This window comes from Sus scrofa, chromosome 1 (assembly GCF_000003025.6).
Source record: "Sus scrofa isolate TJ Tabasco breed Duroc chromosome 1, Sscrofa11.1, whole genome shotgun sequence".
NCBI classification, from domain to species: Eukaryota; Metazoa; Chordata; class Mammalia; order Artiodactyla; family Suidae; genus Sus; species Sus scrofa.
Window position 1 is genome coordinate 196,170,269 of NC_010443.5, and position 21,000 is coordinate 196,191,268.

Genomic DNA, 21,000 nt, shown 5'->3' on the forward strand with positions numbered 1-21,000 from the left:
TTTGACTTTAATGTTCCATTTAGAACCAGATCTTAGTTAGATCTTCCCTGACTGCTTTTGTCTAGGGACCTCCTAATCACTCCGCTGTTTACTAAAGTCTTTCCTAAATTGTTCAGTCTCTACTCCAGTAGCACCAACATCCTGGATGACTTCCATATGGATACTGGATTCAATATGTAACATTGTAGCTTTATAGTTCCTTGATCTAAATTTCAATAACCATTTTTCAACTCCATTTCAAGTTGTTCACAGCCATGGCCAGACATGGAGCTTGTCATCATCTAGAATTGCTTCATCTCAAATATCTTTTTTTTTTTTTTTTTTTTTTTTTGTCTTTTGTTGTTGTTGTTGTTGCTATTGCTTGGGCCGCTCCCGTGGCATATGGAGGTTCCCAGACTAGGGGTTGAATCGGAGCTGTAGCCACCAGCCTACGCCAGAGGCACAGCAACGCAGGATCCGAGCCGCGTCTGCAACCTACACCACAGCTCACGGCAACGCCGGATCGTTAACCCACTGAGCAAGGGCAGGGACCGAACCCGCAACCTCATGGTTCCTAGTCGGATTCGTTAACCACTGCGCCACGACGGGAACTCCCATCTCAAATATCTTAATTACTTTATTCTCTGGCCTTAATCTCCTTTCCTACCCTTTTCTCATCTTTATTCTAACTACATTTCCCTTAAACCATTTCCTTTATTCACTCATTCTCCCCCAGTTTATCAGCTCCCTCCTTTACTCATCATAATATAACATTATTTAAAGTTTTGGCTGATAATTTAAAATAGCATTTTTAAAACAATTAGTCTCAGTCTAGTAGTGGCTTATGAAAACAATTTAGCAGGCTATAACAAATATGTTTTAAATATGATATAAAATAGAAAATATGAGAGTTCATGGCACATAGAGTAAATATTTCATTTAATTTTCATTTCAGTTATATTTATATAAGTTTACACATATGCATATACTGGTCTATAATATAAAAGGTATGACGTGGCTCAGACCCCGAGTTGCTGTGGCTGGGGCACAGGCCAGCAGCTGTAGCTCTGATTCGACCCCTAGCCTGGGAACTTCCATACGCCATGGGTACAGCTATAAAAAGAAAAAAAAGAAAAAGAAAAAGAAAAAAAAAAAAAGATCTCTGGACCAAGGAATGCCAAGACATACAGATTGCAAAATAGAGAAACTAGTATGAGACTGAAAATGAAGATTTCAAAAGCAAACAGAGAAACCAGGAGTGTTTGTCACGGATGCCAAGAGAAGGCAGGAATGGTCAGCCAAGCCATTTTCTGCTGGAAATTCAAGTAAGATGAACACTGAAAAATCCATTGCAATCTCCATCAAAAACCATTAATGGGAGTTCCCTTTGTGGCTCAGTGGTAACAAACCAGACTAGTATCCATGAGGATGCAAGTTGGATCCCTGGCCTTGCTCAGTGGGTTAAAGATCCAGCATTGTTGTGACCTGTGGTGTAGGCTGAAGACGTGACTGGGATCTTGTGTTGCTGTGGCTGTGTGTAGGCTGGCAGCTGCAGCTCCAATTAGAACCCTAGCCTGGGAACGTCCATATGTCTCAGATGTGGCCCTAAAAAAGCAAAAAAAAAAATTTTGTCAAGATCAGTTTCAAGGACTTCATTTCTTCTCAACACTAAACTGTCTTTTGAACACCATCACCTAATTACCATCCTCGAACTCTTCTTCAAGCCTTATGGCAAAATCACAAACTGTTCTCTACATTCAACCTGGACAGCCTAACACTGTTAATGGAAATTCCACAACTGTACAGACTAGAGAACTGCAAAGTCATAGTCACCAAATTTTGCTGGACTCTCATCTCAGAAATTATTTTATTTACCTTTGATTAGCTACTCTGTTCTTGATGATTATGGTCCTTAATCACTTTTCTACTTAACCTCTGTTCCTACCACTCTCAGCAGATGACTCATTCCTGAAAAAATTAAGATGTGAAATCCACATCTGGAGTACATAAACTTACCTATATCCACCTTGCCCTCCAATCTCAACAGCCATTCCTTCTCTCATTCAAGATAAGTCTCTATTATGATTTCTTTTCTTCACTCCAACACCTTTGAGAGGTTAGCTTTCCTCTCCTTGCCCAACTTCTTCTCTCCCACTCCTGCCCCAGTCTCCTTTGGGGCATTATCCAGCTCATACATGTCTTTAAACCTACCCCTTCTTTCAATTGGCTATCAAACTCCATTATTTCCTAACCTTAAAAACGAATTTCTAGATCCTGAAACCACTTTTAGTTCTGTTCCATATATCTTTTTCTAGGCAGCCAAATTCTAAAAATTAGCTTATAGCTGTCATTCTCTACCTTTTCCATTTCCACTGTCTCCTGGATTCCTACTATGCCATTTAAATGTTCCCTGTCAATGCAGCTAGGGATGTAAATGCCACCTCTGTTACTGGTGTCCAGTCCTACATTAAATCATTTCCAGGACACTCTCCTCTTTTGTTTCTCCTTTTTCACTTTCCTTCATTTTATTCTACATGCCCTTGTTAGCAGTATTTCTCAAGATACCATCCACAGTCTATTTTTCTTTTTCCTCTTTGATTTCTCATTGTGCCACCTCATCTATACTCAGAGTTTTAACAATAGGCTGATGAGGAGTTCCCTGGTGGCCTAGTGGGTTAAGGATACTACGTCGTCTCTAGTAACAAATATTCCACTAACTCCAAGGTTAGTCATTCAAAAATTCACACAATCTCTGGGATTATTCACACAACCAGAGAGGTTCCAGAAAGATTAGGGATACTAATGTAGCTAGGACAGTTACCAGCCATATTCTCCCCTCTGGAAGTGTTTCCTCATTTATAAAGCGTGACAGTGAGCTCTATCTTGCACGGTCATTTTGACGACTCCAGGTACGTCATACAAAATATCTGGCTCCTAATTACTTTTATGATCATGATCCTCCCAACTGGCCATTTTAACATATATGAAGCGGAAAGTTGCAAAGTCCCTTCCACCATGACCAACAGACAGAAATCTATTTACTCTCAGTAAAATCCCTCAGCTCACAGTGAATTTTCTCTTCGAGGCGCCGGAATCCCTCCCTCTGGTCACCCCCTTGGCAGACCCCTCCTCAGGAGACTGCTGAAGAGGTCTCCTCACGCTCTGCCATACTAGAAATGGGACTGCCTTGGCCCGGAGATAGGTCCGAGGAGAACAGCTAAGAGCCAAATGTATTTTGTTTGGAGAGTATCAGCATCTTCAAAGATAACCCGTAAAGGAAGCAAGGAGGAGAGCTGGAATCGGGATTTCTCACCTCCGCCGAGGCTGAGAGGCGCGGAAGGAAGGGGGTCGCCCCGTTGAAGGGCGCGGAAGGCGGGGAATCGCACCGCTGAGGGTGCAGAAGTAAGGGGGTCGCACTGCCCTGGGGCACTCGAAGTTCTTTCCGATGCCTCCACCACCGCGGAGCCCACCAGTCGGGCCGCGAACCTCTTCGCTCACTCGAGATGTTCCTCTCACCCGTGAACAGCTTTCCTCTGCTCTCAAGGCCTCACTACAAGCTGCCTGCCGCCGGCCGCCGCGTATCCTGGCAACGGATACTCTTCCAGACTGGCCAGTCCTCCAACTCAGCGAAGCAAGCGAGACTGAAATGCTCTCGCGAGATTTTAGGACTAACGTTTCCCATATAGTTCAGCACTCTTGCAGAATAAAGGGAAAACTGCGAATTGGCTAGGAAGGAAATTTTTTATTTGAAAATCTTGGTTTTCTTTATAATCAGAGTAAGCTTTCTGATTGTGAGCCTGACTTGAACTCATTCCTAGCGAGTTTGACTATATCGCTGTATAGCCTCACTTGTAATACGCCAGAGTTTTTAGTAAGAATTACTTGGAAGTTATTCCGTGGTAGGCAGCATTGTACAGTCTTTCTACTTCTAATTGGTGGTAGTTTTTCTTCCCGTTAGGACTGCACATCATACTGATACAACATTAAGTATGGATGAGATTCTGGTACCGCACAGTCCCTAATTTCATTGAAAGCTTTATGTCTTTAGGCTTCCTTTCAGGCTTCTTTTGATCTAGGTTTGTGAGAAAGGCTAAATTAAATGCAAAGTGGTCTTAGAAGAATTATTTTTTAAAAATATATTGTGGGAGTTCCCATTGTGGCTCAGCGGAAACAAATCCGACTAGGAACCACGAGGTTTCAGGTTCCATCCCTGGCGTCGCTCAGTGGGTTAAGGATCCAATGTTGCCCTGAGCTGTGGTGTAGGTTGCAGATGCGCTTGGATCCCACGTTGCTGTGGCTCTGGTGTAGGCCAGCGGCTACAGCTCTGATTAGACCCTAGCCTGGGAACCTCCATGTGCCAGGGTGCGGTCCTAGAAAAGAAAAAAAAAAAATATATATATATATATATATGTATATATTGTAACTACTTCATCTTAAATCTCACCTCTCTAGTAAAGAAGTAACTTGCAGTTTATTTTCTTCCAGTCTTACTATAATAGCTTAAATGTGATTGGAGTTCTAATCATAACATACATACATATTGGACTATTTTTTTTTTTTTCTTTTTACCACCGTAGACTCTGGCCTAAGAAGTCACCAGGCTAAGGATCAAACATAATTAGTTGCAGCTGGGGCCAATGCCACAGCCACAATACTGGATCTGAGCCACACCTGTAACCTATGCCTCAGCTTGCTGCAACACTGACTCTTAACCCACTGAGAGACACCAGGTAAGGAACCTGCATCCTCATGGTCACTATGTTGGGTTCTTAACTCACTGAGCCATAATGGAAACTTTATAGTGGACTTCTAATATTTTTACATTATTTCCAACTTTCATAATTCTTTGTCCTGATCTATTCTTTTGTATGCTTGTCTTCAAGTAGTTTAAAATCAGTGTGATACAAAATGAAATGTCATTTGCCTATGTTATCCAAGCTTGTAAAATATTTTCATGTAATTATCCCATCTGAGCCCAGCATATCTGTAGTGGTAATTTGTTATCCTTTTGGTCACTGTGGTGAAGGGTGGTAGAATTGGCCACCTCAAAATATGTCACTTTGGTAAATAATTAGCTTGAGCTACAGGCAGTTGAAAAGAACCAGATACAAGAAAAGCTCTCCACCACTCCCCTACTTGTCTAAAAGCAGGACATAAATTTTCAAAGTTGTCCCTCCTTGTCTCTTAACAAGGATGGACTGACAGTCTTGAGACTGCATTGGAAGAATCTACATAGACTTTACTAACAAACCTTCATCTGTCCTTTGTTTCCCATATAGTTGCCATCCCATAATTTGCTGCCTCCAAAGATTTAAGGCCCTTTTCCATTTTTTATTGCTTGTGTACAAACTTATTGTCCCTTTGTCAAGATGCCATAAGCCCAAATTCTAGCCACCTCTTTGGGTTAATCATCTTTGAATATGAGATACACAAGTTAAAAACCTTGTTTTTTTGTTATTAATCTGTCTTTTGCTACAGAGCTCCAGCAGAAAAGTTAGAAGAGTAGAAAAAGATAATTCCTCCTCTACAGATTCTAATTATTACATGTATTGTCACACAGAAGCTACTGACTTTTTCCCTCAATGTGTTCATAGAGAAAAGTGACCCAGCATTTGTACTTGTATAGAGATGCGACAGCCTTGAGAGAAGCCTTTAAATCTTTGCGTTTACACGTAAAACTTCTTTTAAGTACCAAGAACCCAGTTTAATGTTCATAGAAGTTAAGACAAGCCATTGTTTCCGATTTGGCCCCAAGCTCTCTCATTTTAATTTAAAAACGTTTAGACTGTTAAAAACAAAACAAAAAAACCCAACACCCCGCAGACTACGTAGACATGGTTTGAGGAAACAGAAGTAAGACTGCCCCAACAATACACGCACAGCGAACTCATCACCCACGAACCAACACGCCGCCCCGCAGACGAAGATTTAAAACACCCTGCTTTCGCGCGCCTGGGGCCCACGCCCCAGTGTCGCGTGGCATTGTGGGATTTGTAGTCCCTGCCCACATCCGCCATCAGTATAAACAGATCAGCCAGGGCTCTGAGAGGACGCGGGCTCGGAAAAGACCCGGATTCCGGCAACGGGGCGGGACAGTGGCGTCTTTCTTTGCCCCCAGTCCAGAGCGTGGGAACCAAGCGAGCTTCAACTCTGTGTCGGCCTCAGCACGGGACGCACACTCTCTGCGTCATGTGGGTCTGAGGCCGATGATGAATTCCGGTGTGCGAGTCAGGGTTGCTGTGTCACTCGGCCCGCTCGGCGCGCCTACTTTCTCGCCGCCCTTCCGCACCGGCCCTCGGGCTCTTCCGGTCCCAGCGCTCTTCACCTGCAGGGCTTCTCCTGCCGCACACCGGGCCACTCCTGCAGACTGTTGTCGAGCTGTGCCCTGGTCCCGGGCGCCCTGGTCCCGGACCGGCTAGGGCCATGGCGAGCGGCGCCACCAGGTACCGGCTGAGCTGCTCGCTCCCAGGCCACGAGCTGGACGTGAGGGGCCTGGTATGCTGTCTCTATCCACCGGGGGCCTTTGTGTCCGTGTCCCGAGACCGCACCACCCGCCTCTGGGTCCCGGACAGGTGAGCACTGCGACGTCCGCTGTCCCCTCGGCTCTGTTGCAAAGCTTCCTGCCGCGTCTGGGAAGAGAGTGACCCTTCCCTGCCCTATCCTGCCCCTTTCCCTCTTCCCGGCCTTCTCTCCGGTTCGCGCTCCCCCGAAATACTGAGAACACTGGCAGTCTGGGCCAGTGTAAGAAACCACTCAGATTTAGGTTGAAAGAGCACCGAACTGGGGGAACAGAAACCTACTTTCTTAACTTGTCCATTAACGAGTGGGTGACCTTGGACGAAGCTGTTATTTTTTATGGCCTCAGTTTGTAAACAACGGTTTTTCATGTTTTTTTTTTTTCGATTTGAAAAAAATTTGATGACAGATGCACCCCTCTAAGTGAGGCATTGTGAAAGCATCTGGCATGTAATTGAACTAAGTCCTCCTCTTTCTCTAGAATTTGCTCTGTGTCTTCCCTCTAATTTAATATTTGAAAACCTTGTTTCCAAAAATTGTGTTCTAGAAAGCTGCATTGACTCCCTCCATGTTATCCGAGTCAGAGTTTGAGGTGTGTGGAAGGCTGAAAGGGATGAAACCCTTTAAATGGTTATGGATGTATCAAGATGTACGGTTTTCTTGAAAAGAGAAAGCTCATTGCCTTCAAAAGAGTGTCAGAAAAAGCAATCAAAAAAATGTTAGGAAACAGAGGATTAAGCTCCAGTCCGAATCAAGTTCAAGGGTTCAGGCCTGATTTTTCTGCTTGTAACTAGAATTTTAAGACCTGGAAGACAGATTTCAGTTCAGAAAGAGAAAAATGGAAGTGGGTTCCTTTACGTAGTAAGTCTCCTAACAGAGGTGTCACTCAGAGTTTGTGACCATCCATAAATTCAGAAGATAACTATTAAGTGCCTCATATTTGCTTTTTGATCCTGAAGAAGAATAAAAGAACAGACAAGTTCTCTGTGTTTTAGAGCTTGCCTAAAGTCTGGATCGAGGTGGATCAAAAACCAAGCAAATAAATTGTATATTGGCATCTGCACTGTGAAGAAAATAAATATATAGAATTGAGTGGAGAGAGACATTTTAAAGAAGGAAGCCTCTCAAAGGAAGTTTTCGTTTGTTTCTTTTGCTTGTTTGTTTTGAGATGACACCTAGATGGAGCTGGTCAAGGAGCAGGGAACTGGGTAGTAGAAGGAGCAAACACAAAAACCCTGGATTAAGAAAGGAAAGACCCTGTGTGCAGGAGGGAATGAGATGTGAGGTGAGGGCAGGTCTTAGAGGCTGGCGGAGGCCAGATAATACCATGGAAAGAGGACTGGGCAAGAGTTAGTGGGTGGAAGCCCTCCAAGAATTTCAAGCAGGGAGCAGCATGATTTGATTTACCTGTTGAGAAGTTTCTGCTAGCTTCTGGTGGAAAATGAATTGCAAAGGAATAAATGTGGAAGGAGATCTTTTGAGGCTTTTGCAGTAGTATAGCCAAGGCATAATAACAGACTAAAGTAGGAATATTGTAGAGCAGATTTCTATATTAAATTGGATAAGATTTCCTCTAACTCAGATTCGGTGATAGTCCAAACCATTTGGTAACACTGATATGAAACTTCCGTGTATTTGAGTTCAAATTACTGATTAAGCTTGTACATTTTAAACTGAGTTCAATAGCAGCACATATCTAGTAAGATATAAACATTGCCATAAGGAGTAGCTAAAGGATGCCTGCTCAATAGTTAAATCCTTAAACTTGTACATGTTTTGTGGGACTGTGTTACATTGGCTTCCAGGAACTTGGAGAACTTTGAGCTGAAATGATCCTGTCTTTGAAAACTGGTTCTTTTCACTTAACTCATGTTGCTTTTTGGTTTTGCTTTTCAAAATTAATGTGGTATTCAGTTAACACTAATTTTGTCACCAATGATTGTTTTGCCTTTTAAAAAAACTACCCATATTTGAAAGACTCCAACTTCAAATTCAACTTTGTGCCTTAAATATTCTCTAACTGGGCTGAAGTTGAAGTGATCTCTCCCTTATGCAAACACTCAGCACTTTGGGTCCTTAGTCAAATAGTTCTGTGAAACTTGTTAAGAAATTAGAGCCATTACCTTCCTATTCTTCAACCCACTGTTTCCTTTTTTGAGAGGCAAAATGTTTATCTCTTTTAACTACTTATTTTTTAATTTTACTTCCATATCAGTATATAAACTGCTATACTGCTGTTTCCTTTCATTTAACATTTTTTGTTTTCTATTCTTATTGTGGAATATGAAAATTTAGCTATTTTCTGGCCTCTGCCAACCCCCATCAATATGCATCCTTTCTATGCCCTGAGCCTTATGATATAATTTAATTTAATTTAGACTATGTTAGTATTTTGTGGCCGTACAGAGTCTGTCTACACCTGAACTATGGAATAAACTATGGTAACTCTTCCTCAACAATTTTATAATCCCCCATAGCTAATAGCCTTGTTTTGGGTTTTCATATGCTTAATTTTCTATGTATTTATCACTAATTCAACTTCATGTTTTTTGTTATCTCAATCTCCTCTCAAGACCTCTAGACACATTAATTTTTTTTTTTTTCTGTCTTTTATAGGGCCGCACCCATGGCATATGGAGGTTCCCAGGCTAGGGTTTTAATCGGAGCTGTAGCCACTGGGCTACACCAGAGCCACAGCAACACCGGATCCGAGCTGCATCTGTGATCTACACCACAGCTCACGACACTTAACCCACTGAGTGAGGTCAGGAATCGAACCGCAACCTCATGGTTCCCAGTCGGATTCGCTAACCACTGAGCCACAACAGGAACTCCCAAGACACATTAAGTATTTTTAGTTTCACCCTCCAGACAGTGAAAATTTTCTGACCTGGTCTGTCTGCCTCTGATGCGCAGCTAGTCCTGGAATCACACTTCACTGTCATCTCAAGTCCTTTTTTGGACCTCTTGTGTTGGATTTCTATTTTCAATGTCCTGTAACTTTCTCTTTTTGTTTTCTTCCTTGACACCTTATTGAATCACATCCTCTAGAAGCTTTCTGAGATACATTGATAATAAATGTATTAAGACTTTGCAATTGGAAAATGATTTTAGTCTGCTTTGCTACTTAAATAATGATTTAAATGCTTGTAGCATTGTAATTTCCAAATGATTTTTCTTCAGAATTTTGAAACCATTCCTCCATTGTATTCTGGTGTTACAGTTGAGAAGCCTGAAGCCATCCTGATTCTTAAATGGTAGTTATTCTAATTCCTAGGGCAGTTATTAATATGCTGTGTCCCTAGAGCAATCATTTATATGTCTCTGTATTCCTTTAGTATGCATATTGAGAGTGATTGATAGTCTAGCTGTTTAGATACACACACTATAGTAATGGGTACTAAGTTAGTGTTTCATAGTGTGAAATGTCCTCACTGTTTTTAAGGCTTAGTGATAGTGAATTCCATTATCCCAATTGCATGAATGTTTCACTTCACCAGGGATTTCTTAGGGTACCAGTCACTGATAAGTAGAGATAAAGATTGAGGATGAGTGAAAGCCACTTAGGATATTTGTTTCCCTTCCTTCCCTTCCTTGTTCTTTGTTAATTAACGTACACTTAACAATGAAACACTAATTAAACTTCTAATCTGATGTAAACCTCTGAAGTAGCTAATATAAATTATATATTTAATACTTAATTTAAAATAATAGATTCTTTTGGTGGGGTGGGGCTGGTGCATAGCATATAGAAATTCTGGGGCCAGGGATCGAACACGTGCCATAGCTGTGACCTGAGCCACATCAGTGACAATGCCAGATCCTTAACTGATGCGCCACCAGGGAACTCCAAAAACAATAAATTTTTAAAATAGTATGCACCCTAAAGTTCAACTTAGAAACTAAAAGAGTACTTTGACAAATTATGTTCTGGGCTGAGTTGGGGAAATAGATATGTTATTAATTTTCATGTTTTTCTAGTCCAAACAGGGGCTTTACAGAAATGCACTGTATGAGTGGCCACTCCAATTTTGTTTCTTGTGTATGTATCATACCTTCAAGTGACATGTATCCTCATGGACTAATCGCCACTGGAGGAAATGACCACAATATTTGCATTTTCTCACTGGAGAGTCCAGCACCACTTTATGTACTAAAAGGTCACAAAAATACTGGTGAGTATAATACTTTGGTATTTTTCTATTGAAATAAGTTTCTTCCTTTTGAAGATAAAATTCTTATATCTACTTTTCCTAGTTTTTATTATGTTTTCTTTAACTATAGCTATGTCTTTATAGTGAAAACCTTTTGGATCATCATTGTTCTTTCATTTCTTTTGTTTTAGTTTTTGTTTTTCTTTTTAGGGCCATACCTGCATCACATGGAAGTTCCCAGGCCAGGGCTTGAATCATAGCTGTAGCTGCCAGCCTATGCCATAGCAATGCCAGATCCCTAACACAGTGAGTGAGGCCAAGAATCGAACCTACATCCTCATGCATATTAGTCAGGTTTTTTACCACTGAGCCATGATGGGAACTCCATGTTCTGTAATTTCTGTTATAGACTTACTGTCATCACTAAAGGTTGACCTGCTTATATATGTAAAAAGTAAAATGTTCAGGGAGCTCCTGCAGTGGTGCAGTGGGATTGGTGGCATCTTAGGAGTGCTGGGACGAGGGTTTGATACCCAGCCCAGCCGGTAGGTTAAGGATTTGGCATTGCCACAGCTACGGTAGGTCGAGACTACAGCCCAGATCTCTGACCTTGGAGCTCCATATGCTGCAGGAGAGCCAAAAATGAAAAAAGAAAAAAAAAGTAAAATGTTCATTTATGAAAGGATGATACTATAGTTCTGTTTTATTTTATTGTCTAAAAAGGGCTGTACCCACAGCATATGAAATTTCCCAGGCTAGAGGTTGAATCAGAGCTGTAGCCGTCGCAGCCACAGCAACATGGGATTCAAGCCGCATCTGCAACCTACACCACAGCTTATGGCAACGCTGGATGCTTAACCTGCTAAGCAGCGCCAGGGATTGAACCTGAATTCTCATGGATACTCATTGGGTTTTTTACCTCTGAGCCATGGTGAGAATTCCCATTATAGTTTTATATACTTTGTAGTTTTGGTTTTTCAGCTATCTTATACAAGGAATTGATTTACTCAGGAAAACTGAGAGCGCATCTTTAATCATTTGGCTCTTACATCTGTATTTAGCAGCATATTAAAACCCAGAAGGAATGTGTTTAGGGTTCTGATGTCATTACTTGAGATTTAATACTTTTGAATAGCATTTTCTGTGATTTGTGTATATTTCTTTTTTTGTCTTTTATATTTTTAGGGCTACACCCCAGTCATATGGAGGTTCCCAGGCTAGGGGTCTAATTGGAGCTGTTGCTGCTGGCCTACGTCATAGCCACAGCCACACCAGATCTGAGCTGCATCTGCGACCTACACCACAGCTCACAGCAACACCAGGTCCTTAACCACTGAGCGAGGCCAGGGATTGAACCTGCAACCTCACGATTCCTAGTTGGATTCGCTTCCACTGCGCCACGACGGGAACTCATATTTCTTATTCTCTGATATTCCTGGACTGGTATTTGCTTAACAGCTCTTTGTTATGAAATAATATGCTTAATCAGTGCAGTACGCGTATTACTTTTTTTTTTAATGCATCTGTAATAATTTGGGACATCTAAACAAATAGTATGACCTGTAAGCACTCTAAACTTAATTCCTTTAAGAAGTTTGTAAAATGTTTTGTGTGTATATATGGGAAATCTACAATACAGAGTGGTACAAAATTTAAAAAAATGTTTTTAATGATTTTTATTTTTTCCATTATAGTTGGTTCACAGTATTCTATCAATTGTGGGTTTCTTTGTTTTTTATTTCCCCAACACATTATTTTTTTTTTTTTTTTTTTTTTTTTTTTTACCTCAACATGAATGAATCTTTTTTGTTGTTGTTGTTGTTGTTATTGTTGCTATTTCTTGGGCCGCTCCCGCGGCATATGGAGGTTCCCAGGCTAGGGGTTGAATCGGAGCTGTAGCCACTGGCCTACGCCAGAGCCACAGCAACACGGGATCCGAGCCGCGTCTGCAACCTACACCACAGCTCACGGCAACGCCGATCGTTAACCCACTGAGCAAGGGCAGGGATCGAACCTGCAACCTCATGGTTCCTAGTCGGATTCGTCAACCACTGCGCCACGACGGGAACTCCTATTTTTTTTTTTTTTTTTTTTTCTGTTGTATAGCATGGTGACCCAATTACACATATATGTATACATTCTTTATTCTCACATTATCATGCTCCATCATAAATGACTAGACGTAGTTCCCAGGAATTGTTAAAAATTTTTGAAGGAAATCTTCAAGTATATATGAAGGTAGAGATACAGTATTTTATAATAAGTTATAAACAAATATAACAGTAATATAATAATCTAAACAAATGTAACAGATTAATAATATAATCTTCCACACCTGTATTTATCTAGCTTTAAGGATTATCACACATGCCTATCTTGTATCATCTTCCTCCTCCACATTATTTTAAAGGAAATTTTCAGTATACTGTTTCATTTGTAAGTACTTTGGTATGTGGCATTGTACACTAGGGTTTGGCAAACTTTTTCTGTGTATGGCCAGATAGTAAATGTTAGGCTTTGCATGCCATACTTGCACAACTGCTCAACTCTGCCATTGTGTGCAAAAGCAGCCATTGACAAGAAATAAACAAGTAAACAACTGTGTTTCAATAAACATTTTTTATGGACACTGAAATTTGAGTGTTGTAATTTTCGCATGTCAGGAAGTACTTTTTTTTTCTCTCAACCACTTATTATCACACCTTAAAAAAAAATCTGGAGTTCCCGTCTTGGTGCAGCGGAAACAAATCCGACTAAGAACCGTGAGGTTGCAGGTTCAATCCCTGGCCTCACTCAGTGGGTTAAGGATCCGGCATTGCCATGAGCTGTGGTGTAGGCTGCAGACACGGCTCGGATCTGGTGTTGCTGTGGCTGTGGAATAGGGCGGCAGCTATAGCTGATTGGACCCCTAGCCTGGGAACCTACAAATGCTGCAGGTGCAGCCCTAAAAAGCAAAATAATAATAATAATGATAAAAACTAAAAATCTTACTTATTACCAAATATTCAGTGAATGTTCAAATTTACAAGTCGTCTCATATTTTTTTTAAAGTTTGTTTGAATTGTGACCCAACTAAGTTCCCATGTCCTTCAATCTATCAGTTTCTTTTCCTTTTGTTAAATTTCCCTCTCTATTTGAAACCAGCTTATTTTATATATAGAATTTCCTATAATCTGAACTCTGCTGGTTAAAGCCTTGTTTCTTATTTATAATATTCCTCAGTCCCCTAGTCTCGTAAACTATTAGATCTAGAAGGTTGATCAGATTCAGATTCAAGTTTTTGGCAAGAACACTTTACAGGTAGCATTGTGTCCTTTCTGTTGTGGCACAACATGAAGCACCTATCTCTTTTTGTGATTAGATTCATCTATTCATTATAAAATTCCTAGCAGCCTTTGATGATAACAGTTGTTAGCATCTGTTGATGATCATTACACAGATCCAATATTTCATTAAAATTGGCAAAATGATTGTATTCTAATTCTGTTTCTTCACTTAATAGCATTTTTCTGCAAATAACTTTTCACATTCTCTTTTTTAATTTATTTTTTAGTGATAAATTTTTATTTTTTTTACTTAGTTAATGCATTTTATTACATTTATAGGTGCACAACAATCATCACAACCCAATTTTATAGCATTTCCATACCAAATCCCCACTGCATTCCCCCACCCCCCAACCTCTCTCCTTTGGAAACCGTAAGTTTTTCAAAGTCTGTGAGTCAGTATCTGTTCTGCAAAGAAGTTCAGTCTGTCCTCTTCAGATTCCACGTGTAAGTGATAGCATTTGATGTTGGTGTCTCATTGTCTCACTGACTTCACTTAGCATGATAATTTCTAGATCCATCCATGTTGCTGCAAATGCTGATATTTCTTTCCTTTTAATGGCTAGGTAATATTCCATTGTGTGTATGTACCATATCTTCTTGATCCACTCCTCTGTTGATGAACATTTAGCTTGTTTCCATGTCTTGGCTGTCGTATACAGTACTGCAATGAACATTGGAGTACATATGTCTTTTCGAGTCATGGTTTTCTCTGGGTAGATGCCCAGGAGTGGGATTGCTGGATCAAATGGTAGTTCTATTTTTAGCTTTCTGAGGAATCTCCATACTGTTTTCCACAGTGGTTGCACCAATTTATAATCCTGCCAACTGTGTAGTAGGGCTCCTTTGTTTCCACACCCTCTCCAGCACTTATTGTTTGTAGAGTTTTTGATGATGGCCATTCTGGCTGGTGTAAGGTGGTACCTTATAGTGGTTTTGATTTGCCTTTCTCTACTAATGAGTGATGTTGAACATCTTTTCACGTGTGTTTTGGCCACGTATATGTCTTCTTTGGAGAATTGTCTGTTTAGATCTTCTGCCCATTTTTTGATTGGGTTGTTTATTTTTCTGGTATTGAGCTGTAGGAGGTGTTTATAAATTTTGGAGATTAACCCCTTGTCAATCGATTCATTTGCAAATATTTTCTCCCATTCTGTGGGTTGTCTTTTTGTTTTGTTTAGGGTTTCCTTTGCTGTGTAGAAACATTTATGTTTAATTAAGTCCCATTTGTTTATTTTTGTTTATTTTTGTTTTTCTTGTCATTACTCTAAGAGGTGGGTCTGAGAAGATGTTGCTGTCATTTATGTCAAAGAGTGGCCTATGTTTTCCTTTAAGAGTTTTATAGTATCTGGTCTTACATCTAGGTCTTTCTTTTTTTTTTTTTTTTTCTTTTTTTTTTTTTTTTAGAGCCACACCTGCAGCATATGGAGGTTCCCAGGTCTGGAGTCAAATCGGAGCTACAGCTGCCAGCCTACACCACAGCCACAGCAACACAGGATCTGAGTCACATCTGTGATCTACACCACAGCTCACAGCAATACCAGATCCTTAACCCACTGAGCAAGGCCAGGGATCAAACCCGAAACCTCATCGTTCTTAGTCAGATTCTTTTCCTTTGTGCCATGACTGTATCTAGGTCTTTAATACATTTTGAGTTTATTTCTGTGTATGGTGTTAGGAAGTGTTCTTATTTCATTCTTTTACATGTGGATGTCCAGTTTTCCCAGCACCACTTATTGAACAGGCTGTCTTTTCTCCATTGTATATTCTTGCCTCCTTTGTCATAGATTAGTTGGCTGTAAGTGCATGGGTTTAATGCTGGGCTTTCTATCCTGTTCTACTGATCTGTTATTTCTGTCTTTGTGCCAATACCATATGGTTTTGATGACTGTTGCTTTGTAGTATAGTCTGAGGTCAGGGAGCCTGATTCCTCCAGCTCCATTTTTCTTTTTGAGGGTGTCTTTGGCTATTCTGGGTCTTTTTTGCTTCCAAACAAACTTTAAAATACTTTGTTCTAGTTCTGTGAAAAATGTCCTTGGTAATTTGATAGGGATTGCATTGAATCTGTAGATTGCCTTTGGTGGTATAGTCATTTTGATAATATTAACTCTTCTAGAACAAGAGCATGGTATGTCTTTCCATCTATTTGTGTCATCTTTGATTTCTTTCAAAAGCATCTTATAGTTTTCCACATTAACTCTGGTTACCACATGAGACACTTATACAGAGAAGACAGGATAAATGCTTGCTTTGCCCCCTCCCACCTCTTTTACTAGGTTTTGAAATAGGTTTATTCCCTAAGGTCTTTTTTTTTCCTTTTTGATTCTCAAAATCTCCCATATTTGGTCACTAGAAACTGCTTCTAAAAATTGGCTCTTGTGTCCTCTTGATAAGACCTTCACTAGCCTTCCTTGCTTGGTTCAATGCTCAATTTATGCATTTCTTGTTCTAGACCTGAAATAGCTATTTTGCTGAGAAGACTTATGTTTTTCTTTTAGTGGGAAATAGTATTTAGAAACCTCAATTTGAGTTTGAATTAGTGGTGCTTACCAGGATTTTTCAAAACTTAATTTTGTTTTGTAATTATATAAAGCACATGTAGTGTCAAAGGAAAAAACTCAACAACTCAGTGCAAACAGAGAAGTCTAGAGATTGTCTGTATTGTTTCCTTGCACCGTCCTTATAAGTAAGTAATTTTTTTTAATTCTGTTCTTTCTGCAAAAAAAATTGCAAATATTTATGTATATTTATGTTGCCCCTTTCTTAGAAGGTAATGTGCTATATGCAGTTTTCTACCCTGGCTATTTTTGCTTGATAATATTGTCCTGGAGGTTACTTCATTGCACTGTATAGAAATCTTCATCCATTTTTACAGTGGCATTTTACTTCATTGTGTAGGTGTACTATGGCTATTAGATCTTATTCAGTTGATCCCCTGTTGATGGATATCTAAGTTTCTGATCTTTGCTAGTCCAAATGTCTTTGGGCATATGTCATTTTATTCTTTTGTGAGTGTAACATAGGTATGATAACACAGTTTTGTGTCAAAGGGTAAATAAATATGAAATTTTGTTAGTCATTGCCAAATACCTTCATTAAATATTATAAAATGTTTTGCATTTCCACAGCAGTGTATCAGTACCTATTTCCTTTACCAACAAAGTATTTTGTCAGATTTTTAGGTTATTGCCAAAATGATAAGTGAAAAATGATATGGAGCAATTTGTGTCTCATTATGGAGGGGTGCATCTTTTCATATAAGGGGATGGGCTATTTGCATCTTTTGCGGAGATGTTGCCTATGTAATGTGAGGTTATTGGCTTTTTTTGGGGGGGTGCTTTTTAAGGCCGCACTAGCAACATGTGGAAGTTCCCAGGCTAGGGGTCAAATTGGAGCTGTAGCTGACACACTATGCCCCAGCCACAGCAACGCCAGATCCAAGCCATGTCTTCCACCTACACCACAGCTCATGGCAGTGCTGGATCCTTAACCCACTGAGCGAGGTCAGGGATTGAACCCGAGTCCTCACGGATACTAGTCGGGTTCATTAACCACTGAGCCATGACGAGAACTCCAGGTTATTGGCCATTTTAAAAGTCCTTTCTAAATTAGAGTTATTAACCCTTTCATACAAATTACAAGTTTTTTTATTTTTTTATTTTATTTTTTTTAACTTTGTGTATGTTATTTTTTTTTGTAATGTGAGGGCTTGTTTTATTTAAACATACTATCTTGATTTTTTTTAAAGTTTTTCTCATAGAAACCTATGCAGTAAAAATACTGCTTCACATCTTAAGGATGTTTTTTTCTGCCTGGTCTATCTTTATCATAAGGTCATTTTTTGTTATTTTGTTAAGTTACTTGGTGTTTTAGAGTCCAAATGTCATTTTTTTCCTTTCTTTTCTTTTAATTTAAAACATACCATGTTAGTGAGGAGTAGTTGAAGAAATTAATGATTGGCATTCTTAAGTCATGACTTTTTTGGCCTGCTTTCTAGCCCAAATTTTCTTTCTTTTCTTTCTTTTTCTTTCTTCCTTTCTTTCTTTCTTTCGTTCTTTCGTTTTTTTGTTCGTTTGTTTATTTGTTCGTTCTATTTTTCATATGTGTATGTGTCTTCTTAGGGCCACACCTGTGGCATATGGAAATTCCCAGGCTAGGTTTTTTTTTGTTTTTTTTTTCCCAAATTTTATTTTGTAAATGGTATAGTGGTACTATCTTTCAGTTGATGTTATATATATAACACTTTCCAGTTACATTATAAATTGCCGTTCTAGGTAATGGAGGAGGAAAGTGCCATCCCCCACTTTGGGGCAAGTGCCAGTGCCCAAAAAGAGAGAGCCATCACAGTCTTCTGTGGTCACCAACTATTCATCTTGCTCTCTCTTCCACAAGCAAAATATACCCACTTTTTTTCTCATTTCCAGACAAGCCAAAAGTCCTACCAAATTATAGCATCAAGTTCAAAATTAAGAGTCTCTGGGTGAGAAATTCAGTTGTGGCTCACTGGAAACAAACCCAGCTAGTATCCATGAGGATGCAGGTTTGATCCCTGACCTCGCTCAGTAGGTTAAGGATCTGGCGTTGCCATGAGCTGAGGTGTAAATGGCACATGCAGCCTGTGGTATAGGCCAGCAGGCAGCTGCAGCTCTGATTTGACCCCTAGCCTGGGAACTTCCATATACTGCACCTGGGGCCCTTTAAAAAAAAAAAAAAAAAAAAAAAACAACAACAACAAAAAACTGGAGTTCCCGTTGTGGCGCAGTGGTTAACAAATCCACCTAGGAACCATGAGATTGCGGTTCGGTCCCTGCCCTTGCTCATTGGGTTAACGATCCGGTGTTGCTGTGAACTGTGGTGTAGGTTGCAGACTCGGCTTGGATCCCTCGTTGCTGTGGCTGTGGTATAGGCCGGCGGCTACAGCTCCGATTAGACCCCTAGCCTGGGAACCTCCATATGCCTTGGGAGCGGCCCAAGAAATGTCAAAAAGACAAAAAAAAAAAAAAAAAGAATCTTTGCATGATACATAGTACTCTAAACATCAGGGAAGTGATGCTCAGGTGTTTCTACATCAGATCCGGATATAGTTCCTCTTAAATTCAGAGATCTGTGGGCTAAAAACACAAGTTATCACTCACCCGTTAGCCCCAGTATGCAACTGTGGAACATTGAGGGTAATCAGAGCAAACACTCCCTTTCAGAAAAGGGAACAATGCAACTCAGCAGAGTAGTCTTCTGTAGTCGTCTGAAATCTAATGGGTGGCTATTTGATAGATCCCACCCTCCCTCATAGAGTGGTGGATTTTTGTGGTCAGTTTCCTCTAGTCTCCAAAAGGAGTTCTCAGTCCATTGTTCTTCAGTACTCTTATTTAACCCTCTGGGATATTCTTTTTTTCTCTTATTCTCCTTGATCACACTGAAGCATATGCCCTCCTTGGGGACTAAGCAACTTTCTCAACTTGTTTTCTGCCTATGTGAGCTGGGTGCACAAGGGTCATTTTAAGTCTTAAACATTCACAGACTTTTTTAGGTTTTGGCAGTATAACTCTTAAAAACTTCCTGTGCTTCTTACTATTTGATTTCCAGTCAGATCTCTTTGTCAGTAGTCATGCCCTCAGTTTAGTCTAGATTTGCTGTATTTCTCCCCCTCTCTCCTCCCTTCTTTCCCTACATGCCTCTCTAGATTTAACTACTGAAACTTTGTGCCTGTCAGACTTTAGTTGGAAAGTTGAACCCTTAGGTTCTTTTCCCTGAGCCAGTTTTCCAATTGAAAGCATTTATTTTCATGGCAACAACCTTATTTTTCTTGGGTTTTGAAAATACTTTTAGGAGTTCCTGTCGTGGCTCAGTGGTTAATGAACCCAACTAGTGTCCAAAAGGACGTGGGTTCGATCACTGGCCTCGCTCAGTGGGTTAAGGATCCATTGTTACCTTGAGCAGTGGTATAGAGCGCAGATCCAGCTTTGCTGTGGCGTAGGCCGGCAGCTGCAGCCCTGATTCAACCCCTAGCCTGGGTGCAGCCCTAAAAAGACAAAAAGAAAAATAATAATAATAATAATAATTTTAAAATCCATTTGAAAGTTTTGGCACTACGCACGATGGATAGTCATGTTTTTGACATGTTCCTGTTATATGGCTGGGTTTCAATTGTTTTTTAGTGCTGAAAGGACTTCTGGAGTTTATATTTTTCATTACATCTTGAGAAGTAGTTGACTCTTAAGCCCTGCAGTTGACTCTTAAGCCCTGCAGATCCCTAAGTTTGGATCTTCTTTTCTGAACCTGCCAGTTCTTGATCTCATCCCGTTCTTTTAATGCCCAGCCAGATGTGGCCAATAGTAGGTGACGCCTATTACTGAAGTCCCATTTTCCAGCCTCTTTAGGCTATGGGTTTATCATGTCCTGAGTTATGGCTGATAACAACTTTACCAAATGTTCCTTACCAAGGATCCCTGGTCTTCTGTTCTATGATGCCATTCTCTTCCTTGCCTGCTTTTTAAGCCATTATCATGCATTTTAGATTTTTGCTTCAACAGTGCCTTGCTTTTGCTACTAATTTCTGAATCAGTCAGGTAGTTTAGGTGACATTTTGGCAACAGAAAATTCCAGAATCACAGTGGCTTAAAGCAGTAAGTTTACTTTGCATCTTACAGGCCCAGTGCAGCAAGGGGCTCTATTCCTTGTAATCAGTCTGGGATTTGAATGACAGAAGCTTGGTTGCAGCATGTGCTTTCACAGATACTGGAGCAGTGGGGAGGGAGCATGACTTAATTGTATACCTGTCCTTAAAGCTTCCACCTGGAAGTAACATTATTTATGCTCATTTTTCAGTGCCAGGAGAAGTCATGTAGCATGCCTAAAGCCAAAGGAACTTGGGAAGTTCACTCTTACCATTTGGTTAGAAGATGAAGAGCAGAAAATATTTGATGAATATCACTAAAGGCTGCCATATACATTAAAATATTTATATCTCCCATGTGTTTTCTGGAAACTTCTCTCTTGTAACCTTCTAGCCTCCTGTTGGATGGGTA

At 40.2% G+C, this 21,000-nt stretch overlaps 2 protein-coding genes across 7 annotated transcripts in view; one reads left to right on the plus strand and one right to left on the minus strand.

Moving 5' to 3' along the window:
• The window catches only part of IFT74 (intraflagellar transport 74), an 89,383-nt gene extending 85,771 nt beyond the window's left edge, over window positions 1–3,612 (minus strand). The window contains exon 1 of one of the 3 annotated variants that reach the window (XM_013986009.2): window positions 3,293–3,612. The gene's annotated coding sequence lies outside the window, so the exon portion shown is untranslated. The remainder of the gene's footprint in view (window positions 1–3,292) is intronic. The other 2 variants (XM_005654488.3, XM_001926143.5) reach the window with 2 other exon arrangements.
• PLAA (phospholipase A2 activating protein) overlaps window positions 5,736–21,000 on the plus strand; it is a 43,611-nt gene continuing 28,346 nt past the window's right edge. Inside the window, exons 1-2 of one of the 4 annotated variants that reach the window (XM_021062719.1) lie at window positions 5,736–6,551; window positions 10,477–10,670. In XM_021062719.1, the coding sequence (XP_020918378.1) occupies window positions 6,403–6,551; window positions 10,477–10,670 (343 nt within the window). In that variant the 5' untranslated portion in view covers window positions 5,736–6,402. The remainder of the gene's footprint in view (window positions 6,552–10,476; window positions 10,671–21,000) is intronic. The other 3 variants (XM_021062716.1, XM_003121873.6, XM_013986020.2) reach the window with 3 other exon arrangements.